Source organism: Sus scrofa, chromosome 1 (genome assembly GCF_000003025.6).
Source record: "Sus scrofa isolate TJ Tabasco breed Duroc chromosome 1, Sscrofa11.1, whole genome shotgun sequence".
Classification (NCBI taxonomy): Eukaryota; Metazoa; Chordata; class Mammalia; order Artiodactyla; family Suidae; genus Sus; species Sus scrofa.
Window position 1 is genome coordinate 99,442,082 of NC_010443.5, and position 12,670 is coordinate 99,454,751.

The window sequence follows — 12,670 nt, forward strand, 5'->3', positions numbered from 1 at the left end:
TCCACCCACACCACTGGGGGGGGGGGGTTGGAGAGGGAGCACCACCTGGTGGTTTCAGAAGGAAAACCCTGAACAAGCTTACAGGAATTTACTTTTTAAATCTAAATCCTTGATGTCACTTAATCTTAAAACATATTCATGGAGAACCCACAAATGTTCCACCATGCTGAGCCCTGTTCCCAAAGAGGCCATGGCCACACGCGAATAAGCAGCGGGGAGAGTCTCCAACTGCAGAAGGCAGCAAGATACAGGTTGAGGAAGCTGCTGGAGAGCCAGGCTCTCCAGAAGACAGCTCCCCTCTGCTGACAAACTCCTGGCCCAGTTAATCCTACATGCCCTGGGCCTGTTCTTCACGTGTGAAGTCAATGCGCTTGGCTGAGTTAACCTGAGAGGTTTCTTCTAGATTTGTAATTATATGACCTAAATTTGTAAACGTCATGCACAAAAAAGGCCTGGGATACTATTACTTTCCCTCTGCACAAACTGTGAAACTAGGACCTAACCACCATTGAAAGGACCTGCTGTCTGTGGACAGAAACAGACAAGGTTCCTGCCAGCTTGAGAGGGTGGTTTCCCATTTCTACAAAGACCACTCTGTGCGCACAGAGACAGACATGGTGCTGATGTCTCTCGGGACCACGAGAACTTGGAGGAACATAAGGGAATGATCACCGCTAGAAGGCAGGAGCAGCTGAGTGGGTGCTGTGAGAGGAGCCAAGCAGTCAATCCTCCCTGCTCTGCCCTGCCCAGCAGGACAGCCTGCAGCAGCTGGGGCTCAAGGCCAAAGGACTGTCAACTCCAAGAGCACCCTAAAGCGGCTGCACTAACTCCTTCCTGTTTGGATAAGGTCTCTCCTCTCCTGCGCAGGCTCTTTAGGGGCTAACAATCCCAGGTTCACCTGCCCAAGCTCAGGTGGCAACAGCACAGCTGCTCTCCGTGCCAAGGGCCCCCTGTTGTTTCCTGGTACCTGCTGGGCAGAGAAGACCTGCAAGGAGGTTTCCTGGGACCTGAGGAAAAGTCTAGAAATGCACTCTAAGTCTTGCTGTGGAGCTCCGCAGACTTGGCAAGGCTTGGGTTGAACTGACCCGTGGCCAAAGGAGCATGTTTGCAGAGCCAGGCCTGAGCCCTGGCCACACTCCTGCCCCCAGGGGCAAGGCCAGAGGCAAGGCCAGCCTGAGAGCAGCCGGGATCATCTGCCAGCCCACTTGCCCGTCTCCCCCAGGTAGGCCCTGCAGGCTTGGTTCCAGACAGCCCTGGGAAGGAGGCTTCTCCCAGCACCTTGCCTATCTGCGGCAGCCTGTCTCTGGGCATGGACTAGCCCTCTCTTTACTTTAGCGCTGCCATTTATAAAATGGTAATAATGATGTTGGTTTCCCTTGGTTCCCAAGATGTGAAAATGAGAGAGCATTTGGAAGCAGAAGGGCCCTATGTATTCCTGGGGCTCTTCTCGGAGCAGACCCTGAGCACTGGCTTCTCTCCCACAATTTGAAAACCAAAGACCCAGTGGCAAAGGTCAAAAAATAACTCTATAAACTATGCAAGTTAGCAAATGAAGAAATTCTGAACTTGGAGACCAGGACTCTTAAAGAGGCTGTGATCCAGTGCTGGTGGTGGGGGTTGTCTCCACTTCCTCCTGAAATCTAAGCAAAATTAAGTGTACAAGTGTGAGTTTTTTCCTAGGGGAGAGCATAGATTATTTTTCCAACCACACCGACTCCAAAATCATCCCTGCATAATACAGTTTGTATTTAAAGCAGAATATCCTCCATTTCAAGAAAATAGTAGGCGAGGAAAAGCAACTCTGTCTTCAAAGCACCTTTGTGGGGGGTGGTCCTGATCGCGAAGGATGCCCTTGCCAGCCGGGCTCCAGGAATCGCAGGCCCATTCCTCCTGCCCTGCCAGCCTACCCACTGTGGTCCTCCCTGCTGCTGGGATTCCCGCGATTGGAAGGGAGACAAAACACCAATGTCATTTGCAGGTGAGACAGGCTCTGGCTCCCCACCCCCACCCCGAGGCGGCTGCTCTTTCCTGTACTTAACTTGGTTTCACAGGCTATTAGTTCACTATTGTACCCTGGGCTTGCTGGGAATGGAATTATTTTAAGATATAAGAAAAGCTATTTTTATTTTATCACCATCATCATTATTGCTGCAAAGGAAGACAAATCCAGGGTATTAAGCCTCCCCTGGGAAAACCTATAGTTGGGGCTGGATTCCTGACAACCATCTGGATGAATAAAAGGCAGCTGATAACAGGGATGGTTTATGAAGATCACAAAGATATGCACACTCGCTTGTCAGGACCAAGCTCCCGGTTTCCCTCTTTCTCTTTTTGTTAAATTTCAAATATCACCTGTGCTTCTTTTTCTTATTCATCTCCTTTCTTATCGTCACCCAAGATAATTGAAAATGACTAAATCTTGACTTTGGTTTTGGCATTCAGAGATTCACCTTCATTTTCCCCTCTCCCTCCTTTAGAGAAAAGAAGTACATCTCTCTGGAAATAAAACCCGAGTTTCTTCCTGGGGGCCTTCACCTTCGGATCACCTCTGCAGTGCGCTGGAGGCAGCCGGTCCTGGGAGTCAGTCCTTCTGGAGGCCACCCTGACTCCGTGAGCCTGCACAGCTCCATTTCCTCAACCATGAGAAAGGGGCTAGATGAGAAGATCTCGAAATCAATGTCCAGGAAGCCCTCACATGCCTGCCAACAAGTTCATGCTGCGCCCAGTGCCACCTACTGACAATTTCTGGATGCACTTGTTTTCAGCAATTTTGAACAAATGCTTTGTGACTGCTCAACATTCAATTAGCTGAGGTTTAAGAGAAAGGGAGCCAGAGAACAGGTTAGTTGTGTTTTTACAAGGGCCTCAGAGGCACAGGGAGGCAGAGGCAGTAACAGCGGCTGTATCAGCACTGATGTTTACTGCATGCTTAGTGCAGGCAGGCAATGTGCTGAGGGCTTTACACGGACTCGCCTAATCTTCTCAGTCACCATCCACAGTAAAGTAGCTGTTATGACTGTTCCCAGTTCACAGATAGGAAACTGGGGCATTGAGCAGTAATGAAGTGTCCCTAAATAGCGGGTGAGTGAATGAGCTCCCCAGCGCACACACTCGACCGCACTACCTTGGGGTCCCTGTCCCATCTTGCGTCCCAGGGTGCTGCTGCCTCCCTCAGACAGTCATTTTCTTTCGCCTTAACCCTGGGTAACTCTTCCTTGAGGGGGAATCAGAGGTGGTCATTTCATGAAAATCCAGGGAGATTTATTTTAGTCAATAATGGTTACATTCTCCCATCCAGGATCTGCAGTGTGTAGCCTGAGTTCCGTATCTTAAGTGACAGGGCAGGGAGCCCACCCTTGTGGGTGCCCATCGGCTGGGCTAAGTAAAGACGGCAGCGGCAAACAGCTGCAGCAGCTCCCCACCATCACCACTCAGGTAGGCTCACTGTGCGCCTGCTTCCGTTTCAATGGGAAAAGTCCCTCCCAGCCGGTCCTCCCCCTTCCTCCTGTCAAACCTCCCAGGGCCCATTCCCAGGGCCCTTCTGAGGATCTGGGTTCTGATGCTCCAAGGTCTAACTGGAGTCCTGCTGAAGCTAATAGCAGGCTTCCTAAGTGCATGGGACTCACCAAGTCTGCTCCTCCTCCTTTATCTCCTACAATAACCACCATTCTGAGGCTGAGCGCACGTCAGCTCAGTGCTGGAGGAGCAGCCTCCAAGCTCCAGGCTGGACAGGGCCTTCTCCTTTGCCCCTCCAGGCACAGATACTGCGAGAGAGACTTACCTGTTAGTCTGGCAGACCCCGTGATAGGCCTCGATAGCATCTTCCTGATCCACATGCTTTTCGCTGTTAGGCCAGCTTGTTCTGGCATTGATGTTCGGCTCCTAGAATGTCCCAGATGAAAAAAATAAATAACTCTGGTTATACAAACAACTGTCATGAAATGACTTTATACACAGAAGTATAAAAGTGAGCCTGTGAGAAGAGACGAAGGCCCAGGAAGTCCTCAGATAACAGTGGTTAAACCCAGTCTGGAACTTTTAAAAATGACACTGGGGGAGTTCCCATTGTGGCTCAGAGGGTTAAGAACCTGACAGTCTCCATGAAGATGTGGGTTTGATCCGTGGCCTTGCTCAGTGGGTAAAGGATCTGGCGTTGAGGCAAGCTGTGGTGTAGGTTGCAGCTGTGGCTTGGATCCGCTGTTGCTGTGCGCTGTGGCACAGGCCGACAGGGGTGGCTCCAATTCAACCCCTAGACTGGGAATTTTCACATGCTGCAGGTGTGGCCAGAAAAAGAAAAAGAAAAAAAAAAAAAGGAAAAACATATCATATTGCAAGAGTCAGGGAACAACCAGGCCTGGCAGTGAAAGGCAGCCAGTGAGGAGTGGTGGTAGGGAAAAGCAAGGACAGTGTCCCTCGAGGGGAAGGCACCCGGATCGGGAAGGCACAACTGAAGTCAGTTTAGGATGCTCTAACTCAGCACTGCCCACCTGTCCCAGCCCCCTCACACTCCAGGGCCCATGCCCCGAGTGCCCCAGGAGGCCTCCGGCCCCACTCTCCCAGCCCTCAATCTGGGCAGGAGGTGGAAACCTTAAGAGATGAAGGAGAAGTTGGACCTGCCAGCCTGGGAGGGCTAAGAGAGGGAAAGACTTCTCAACCCAGGAAACAAAGGAAAAAGCAAAGGGCAAGACTGGGTGTGAAAACACAGGCCAAGAGGGCTGCTCAGGCCATGGCCCAGGTTTTCACCAATTCTGTGCCTTGTTCCTTTTGAACCTGTAAGTATTGAGTATCTTCAGAAAATTCTAGAATCTTCCAATAAAGTCTCCCATGAAAAGTCGTGCTGTTCTTTTGGAGGAGACTCTATAGCAAGACTCTGTTCTTTTAGGTTGAAGCCCCTCCCAGGTGGAGGTATGTAAGGAAAACACCTCTCCCCTAGTGCGGCCCCAGCAGCGCCACCCCTCCCCTGCAGCGGTGTGGTTGCATTACCGAGCTCTTGGACGCCAGGCGGCGCTGGTCCGCACTCACGATCTGGGTCCTCAGGATGAGCACCTCCTCCTTGCGCACCTCCAGCTCCTCGTGGGCCAGCTTCAGCTGGTTCAGCAGGAGGCTATAGCCATCTGGGGCGCCGTGGGCGGCTGTGTGCGCTGAGGCTTGGTCGGCCACGGCTTTCCTCAGTTCATTCAGCTCATTCTTCAGCTTCTTGTTCTCCGACTCCAGCTCCTGCCTCTGGAAGGAGGCCCAGCGACACCCCATTACTCCCTGGTGCCAGAGCGCCCTCCTCAGGTGGGCCTCCTCCTCCACCTTCCTTAACCACCTGCCCAGTCAGCTCTGCGTGGCCAAGAGCCCCTTTTAATGACTGGACACACACAGCTGCAGTTCTGACTATGTCAGCAAGCAGGCAAAGTTGGGGCCTGGACTTGAACCCACAACCCTGAGATATCCATGCGGAGGATCTGACACGATGCCTCCATGGTCGCATTTTTCTAAGTGATTCAATGGTATTTGTGTTTCTAAGCCAATTTAGCTCCAAAACCCTTCCTTGTGGAAGCCTGGGGTTAACAATTTTTTTAAACAACATGTTAGAACAGGACTTCCTAGAACCCTAGTATGTTCAAGTATTGTCTTACTTTCCAAGAAAGAATATAAAATGCTGCATACCATAAACTTATTTGTCTAGACAGCATCCCTCCCCTTTTTTCTATTTTATCTTATTTTATTTTTTTGTTTTTTCTAGGGCCACTCCCACAGCATGTGGAGGTTCCCAGGCTAGGGGTCTAACCAGACCTATAACCACCAGCCTACACCAGGGCCACAGCAACGCAGCATCCGAGCTGTGTCTGCAACCTACACCACAGCTCATGGCAACTCCAGATCCTTAACCCACTGAGCAAGGCCAGGGATCGAACCTGCAACCTCATGGTTCCTAGTCAGATTCGTTAACCACTGCGCCACGACAGGAACTCCTCTCTCCCCTTCTATCTAAGAGGCATCACATGGACTAGTGTTTGGAGGATAGACCAACGATTTTGTTTTGGGCATACAGAAAGCCACCAACTGTCACCGCTAATGGAGGAAAAACTGTCGAACCTCAATTTTGGAATGTATTTAAAATTTTCTATCTAAATATTTAACTCTGTCTTTAAGATGAAGTCAGATAATTTAAAGTGATAATTACACATAAATTGCTGAGAGGGCCCTGGAATATATGGGACTCAAAATTTCCACAGAAAACAGAATATGGACAAGTGGGCACTGGTTGCCCATCTATTACAGGGAGATAGGATCACAGACCTAAGAGACCACTGGTACAAGCCCTTACTCTAATGAACGAGGAAGCTGAGGATGGAGTGGAGAAGGCTCATGGGGGGTTAGAGGCTGGTCCAAGGTCCTTCCCAGCACTCTGCTACCCGTGTGGTCATCTGGGAGATTTAGAACTATGAGTGGAGACAGGGATTATGCAGAAATGAGGAGGGCTCTGAGGTATTTTGATTACTGCTGAATGGCTGTTGGTGAGCTCATAAATCCTATCGTGATTAAGTTCAGGAGTTAAAGAACTCAGAGCATGAGTGATTTTCCTTCTGTTGGCAGTGTGCATGCTCAGGAGAGCCAGCCCTGCCTGGTGAAGGAGCACTGGGCTTGGAGGCAGAAGCCCTGGGGCCTCACTCTGGCTCGAGGTCCCACTTTGCAGCCCTGGAGCTTTTTCTTTCTCAGGTGTGGTTCAAGGGACTGAGGCCAGATGGTGGCTGAAGTTTACTCTGGCTCCCAGAAGCTGTATCTGGGAACCTGTGGTGACAACAAGGTCAAGTCAGGTTTGGCCAGGGGCAAGGAAGGGACAACCAGGTCCTGCAACCTCAGATTCTAGCCTTGCAACAGAGGCAGAGTGGGACAGCGATGGAGCTGTGACATTTTTGGACAAGGGTTTACTGAGCCCTCTCTGAGCCAAGCCTGTGCTGGCAGAGGAGCTGCGGGAAGAGAGCAGGGCATGTTCCCATGGGTCAGCTGAATGGAAGAGAGGAGTTTCTGAGCCTGATTTTAAGAAGGGAGTCCTGGAGGCAGTGCCTCGCAGCCAGGCTGAAACACTGGTGCTGAGATGAGTGGGCAATAGAATCCCTGGAGGGGGCATTAAAACTGACTGCTCCCCTTCTGATTCAGCAGGTCTGGGCTAAAGCCCAAGAATCTGCATTTCTAGCATGTTCCCAGTGATGCTGCTGGTCCCAGGACTATTCTTGGAGAACCAGTGGGTTACACCAGGTGGAGAATAATTTGAATTGAATGGAATTGAACTGTAGGATACTTGGTTAAGTGTCCACAGAGAACTAGAGAATTGCTTGATGTGGAAAACTCATAAAATTTGTGTCAGGGGTGTTGTATATAATAGAGGGACCCATTAGCATATACTGTGGTTTCTTGGAGTAAATACACAATTTCCTTCATTTCCAAGATGAAGAAGCTCAAGTGCGGGAAGAGGAAATGGTGTCCTTACGGCTCCACATGTTAGCAGAAGGCACCTCAGGACTGGATTTGCTGCTGCCCAGACTCCATCCTCCCAAGGGTGAGAGGTCAAGGAAGCCTGTCTTCCAAGAATCTTACCTTCAGGCTATTGTAGGCTAGATCTGCATCCTGGTCCAGATCTAAGTCATTCTTTGGTTGTTCCGCCTGCATGGATAAAGAGGCAGAGAGGTGAGCATGCAGCTGTTCCACGGATGACAATGCAGCTGTTCCACAGGAGGAGTTCCCATGGTGGCCAAGTCATGATTATTTTGCCCTTGCACGTGTACCTGGGCCCCCTACCCTCTGTATGTCCATGTCGTTCTTGCCTCCAAAATGCAGCTCACTACCTCAGGCCATCACAAAGTTCTCCATAAATCACTACCCCTGCCTGCCCTGGCCCCCTACATAACTTTATTCACACGATCACAGGATGAATATGTATAACACTGTGTTATGGGTTGAACTATGTCCCCCAACACAATACATTGAAGTCTTAATCCCTGGTACTAGGTGAATGTCACCTAATTTGGAAATAGGGTCTTTGCAGATGTGATCAAGTTAGGATGAAGTCCTTAGGGTGGGCCCCAATCCAACATGACTGGTGTCCTTACAGGAAGGGGAGAGGACACCCACTCAGGGAAGAATGCCACGTGAGCTGAAGATGGAGGCAGGGACTGGTGTCATGCACCTGCAAATCAAGGACACCAAGGGCTGCCAGCCATGCCAGCTGCTCAGAGAGACATAGAGCTTTACGAGATTGTGGCCCTCTTGACACCTTACTTTTTGACTTCTGGTCTCCAGAACCAAGAGAGAATAAATTCATGGTGTTTTAAGCCATCTAGTTTGCAGTACTTTGTTTTAGCAGCCCTAAGAAACTAGCATGGTTAGACTTGTGTGCTTATTAAGAGGGTTAACATATAATAATTGTGTACTTATTATGAGGTTAAGGAGACCCTCTGTTTTGGGAAGATGTGTGTGTGCACAGGTAGATTCTGTTTTCCCATCTAAGTCACTCTCAGCACCTGTGGAGAAGCCTGCTTCCTCCATGTCACTCTACAACATGACGATGCCACAGCTGGTGGGAATGGATAACAGCAATGGGACTATCAGCCCATTAGGACTCAGCTGAGCCAATGACACCTATAACTGTTTGGCAGCTGTTGGACATGACTTGGCCAATGAGAAGGGGTAGAACCACTTTCATAAATGGTTAACTGTGTGGGGTGATTTCAAATAGTGGGGGATAGCCTCTGAATAAGAAGAGTTTTTGGAGCTAGAACCTGCTTGATTAGATCATCTGCAGTGCTAGCAAGCTGCAGTCCAGCTGCGGCTAGAGGCAGTGAGCCCCAGGCTTGGAGATGGGCTGGATCTGAGCACCTCCTGTAGCCCACCCAGTCAAGGGCTGCTGCACTGGCTGTCGTAGTTCCAGCCCGCACCCTAGGAGAGCAACTCTCCTGGGTACCAGTCTCTGCTTTGTCTCCCGCCATCCCCAGAGGATGGGGGTATGACTGCACAGGGTCAGCTTGTAATCTTGCTGCCCTGGAGAGAGGCCTGCACCTGTGTTCTACACAGTGTGGGTTTGCTCCATGACTGGATTACTGATGAGTGCATTAGGTTCTTGGAAAATGGAGATGATCTCTCCAAACCTGAGAAGCTAGAGGAAGGAGACTAGCAGTTATGTTTCTAAGTCGACAGTCCACTGGGATACCCCTGGTAGCCCCAGTAACTTTGTCAGACCTGGGGAATGGGAGCTGGATGGTGGGCAGTCAAAACACGGAGAGCCTGGCTGGCTGTGCCAGAGGCCCCACCTCACAGCAGGCTCAGTCATTCCCGCAGTGATGGACTCCCTACAGACCCCCCTGTCATTCCTCATCCAGAGCCTGGCCTCTCTCATTAGCCAAGACCTGGGCCATCCTGCTCCAGAATAGAGATGCAAGTGGCCCGGAATTCCTCTTGGGCCCACGGGCAGATCTAAGACCATGACCTCTGAAGGCCTCAGTTTCAGGGTTTCTGTGGAGGAATTCCATACGCCCCCCCCCCCTTGCCCCACTTCTGCCTTTTTTACTGAACGCTGGCAGAAACAAGGTCCTTAAACAGAGACCCTCAATGCATGTTACAGGGCTATGGGCCAAGCCTGTGGTTCTTACTCTTTCTCAGTGATTATTTTTAATGAGATATACACCCTTTTTTATCTGGTATCAAGACAAACAGAAGTCCTAAAGCCAAGGTTCCAAAATGACTTGGCGTTTCTGTGGTGGGAGCGTGCAGAGTGAGTCTAGGGGCAGCTGGGTGGCCAGGAACTCTGAGGTTGGGTGTGGTCTGTCGGTCTGTCGGTCTGTGCCGCTGTTCATCTGTTCATCCGTGTGATTTGTGTTTGCCTGTCAGGGCAGCTTCTCATCTAATTGAATGAGTCATTTATAAACCTAATCCTTTCACTCTTCATTCTGAATCTAATCCACCTGAGAGTTTTAAACCCATCAGCAAGATTGACCTCCCCACTTACTGCTCAGGAAAAAACTCAAGAATTTACCAGTAACACAGATCAGCCTCTGAATCTCATTTGATTGGGAAGGGAAGTTGGGTGTTAGAAAAGGAGACGGTGTGTAGGGTGGGGTGGGGGTGGAGCTGAGGAGGCCGCTCAGGCTGGAGAACAGACCAAAGGCCTTTTGCAAACCCACCACGAGGTTAGTTAATGAGATGATTCATGTCCCAAATGGCCAGAAGTGGTCCTCATAACAAGCGGCCCCCTTCTCCGTATCACTGCTCAGGGCAGTGGGCACTCTCTATTCCTACAGCACCAACCTGTTTGTACTCAACCTTGCATCTATTTGAGCACCACTAACGCTATTTTTTATTTTTCACCTGTGTCTGGCCCTCCTGAATGAGATTACACATTTCTTGAGCTCATAAACTAGTCACTCCGGGGATCTCTCTTGCGTTTGCATCCCCTCACTTAATAAACACTTTGAACAGTTTACTAGGAGCCTGGCACCAGAAGGTGCTGAGTGTACTAGCATCGGTGCCCAGTGGGTCCTTGAGATGAAGGGACAATCTGGGGACATGAAGGATTCAAACAACATCTTTTAAAGACCCAAGACACTGACAATGAACTGGATTGAGGCAAGGGTGCTATCCTGGGAAAGAAGGCTGAATGACTGCAAACTTGGTCTGTCCCTGACATAATGGGGCTAAACTCAAGTCCAAGCCAGATTCTGGGTATGAAAGAGCATCAGTTTTCCCTAAGATTTGACTTCCGCCTGTACTTCCTACCCTTGAACAGCATGGGTCTGAACAGCATGGATCCACTTATACATGCATTTTTTCAATCACTGAATCCTCAGATGCAGAACCATACATATGGTGAATCTGTGTATATGGAGGGCTGACTACAAGCCCTAAGTGAATTTTCAACTGTGTGAGGGTTGGGCACCCCTGGCCGGAGCCATACAGGACCAACTGTATTTATCCTTTGATCATACCCTGGTTCACTCTGCAAGTGGGAGACAGTGCCATAGGCTCCCTGCTCGTTTCACCACTGGAAATACTTTGCCCTGGGGGCACCTGGGAAGTTTACTCCTGCTTAACTGGGGAGACGTGCAGCACTTGCAGAGAAGACTCAATATGCCTCGGATACAAGATGAAGCTCTTCTCTGGAACCCAGCCCCTCATGACCCCAAGTGGCCCACCCAGCCCCGAAGCCCTGGCAGGAGTAAGCGGGGTCACTCTGCGGGCTCCCGGCCCCCTCACTCACGCACCGGGACTCTCTTGCCGTCCTGCTGTTCTCTCTTCTCCAACTGTACCTGCAGCTTCCTCCTCTCCTGCTCAAGCTCCCTCACTCTCTTCTGCAGCTTCAGGAAGACTGTCATGTCCATGGCTGCCTTCTCCAGGCCGATTTCCTTCAAAGGAAGACAGGGAGCAGGGAGAGGAGGTTTTAATGGCATCGATGCCATAGGGAACACTCAGCACCTCACTGCTTGCCTCTCTAGCAGCTGTCTGTCTCCCCTCGCCCTCCCAAACCTCGACCCATGCCTCAGATATGAAGCCACTGCCAACCGGCCATCATTTTGCATATTCAAGGTGGTGCTTCAGGCTCATTTTCTGTCTAGATAACATCTGAATCTCAGCCATATGTATTCCTCCTGTGCGAGCACTTAAAAGAACTGATCATATACTCCAGGAACAAATGGATAAAGACACAGCCCTTTTACTTGGAAGGTAAAAGGGCTCATGTCCAGAAAATGGTCTCACACCAGAGAAACTGTAAAACTCAGGATAGAAAGCTTCGTGATGATGGAGCAATGTGGTCCTAATGGCTGTAAATGTGCCGTTGTCCACCACCTGACTACACCTGGAAACCCAGCCAGCATTTACCCTGCCAGGGGGCCCATTTATCCAACAGATCTCATAGCCTCAATTTCCCTGCAGATTTCTTCCTTCAGATTCATGCCTGGCTGTGCCCTCTAGGGTCTGTCCTGGGTGGGTGTGCATGCACAGACATGTATCTGCAGGAGCACATCCATGTGGACTTTTAAAGTATATGTATGGACATATGGGACAACATAATTCGGTTCAACCAGCACTTAACATGTGCTTTGTGCTTTGCCTGCTCTGGGCTCGCTGCTCTGGCCCATCCCAAGGACCAGCCTGCGCTCTCTTGAAGAATATAAATCCACTGATGGAAGGGCTTATGCCTGCACACAAACGATCACATACACAAAAACACCCTGGTGGTGCGTCTGGGGTTCAGGCTGACAAAGCCTCCAGAAATCTGACTTAGGAGACTACAGAGCAAAACCAAGGACCATAAGCTGCATTCATTAAATGCTTACTAAATGCATATGGCAGGCAGCAAACTACAGAGAACTGTCCAGCAGACAGAGCCTGACTAGGAAGATCTCCTTTTCTAACCTTCCACCCTTCATTCCGTCACTCGCCATCTCTCATCATCCTTCCCTTTACAGCACTTAACAGTAACTGAAAATATATTACAAACTTCTTCCATCAACTGATCAGTGTCTAACTTTCCATCAGACAAGCTCCTCGAGGGCAGGAACCTTCTCAGGGGTCAGTCACTGTAGTTTCTTCAGCGGCCGCCAGCAGTGCCTAGCACAAGGACGTGCTCAAAGCACATCTGTTTTTATAACTCTCTCTTCCACATCTATCTTCATGTGCTTCATAAGGT

At 50.1% G+C, this 12,670-nt stretch overlaps 1 protein-coding gene across 5 annotated transcripts in view; it reads right to left on the bottom strand.

The window, feature by feature from the left end:
- MYO5B (myosin VB) overlaps positions 1 to 12,670 on the bottom strand; it is a 392,693-nt gene that overhangs the window by 23,840 nt on the left and 356,183 nt on the right. For 3 of the 5 annotated variants that reach the window (XM_021093027.1, XM_021093023.1, XM_021093028.1), the window contains exons 26-29: positions 11,244 to 11,384; positions 7,588 to 7,653; positions 4,984 to 5,223; positions 3,782 to 3,882 (exon numbers count right to left, since the gene is read on the bottom strand). In XM_021093027.1, the coding sequence (XP_020948686.1) occupies positions 3,782 to 3,882; positions 4,984 to 5,223; positions 7,588 to 7,653; positions 11,244 to 11,384 (548 nt within the window). Of the gene's footprint in view, positions 1 to 2,535; positions 2,653 to 3,781; positions 3,883 to 4,983; positions 5,224 to 7,587; positions 7,654 to 11,243; positions 11,385 to 12,670 lie in introns of all 5 variants that reach the window. The other 2 variants (XM_021093008.1, XM_021093019.1) reach the window with 1 other exon arrangement.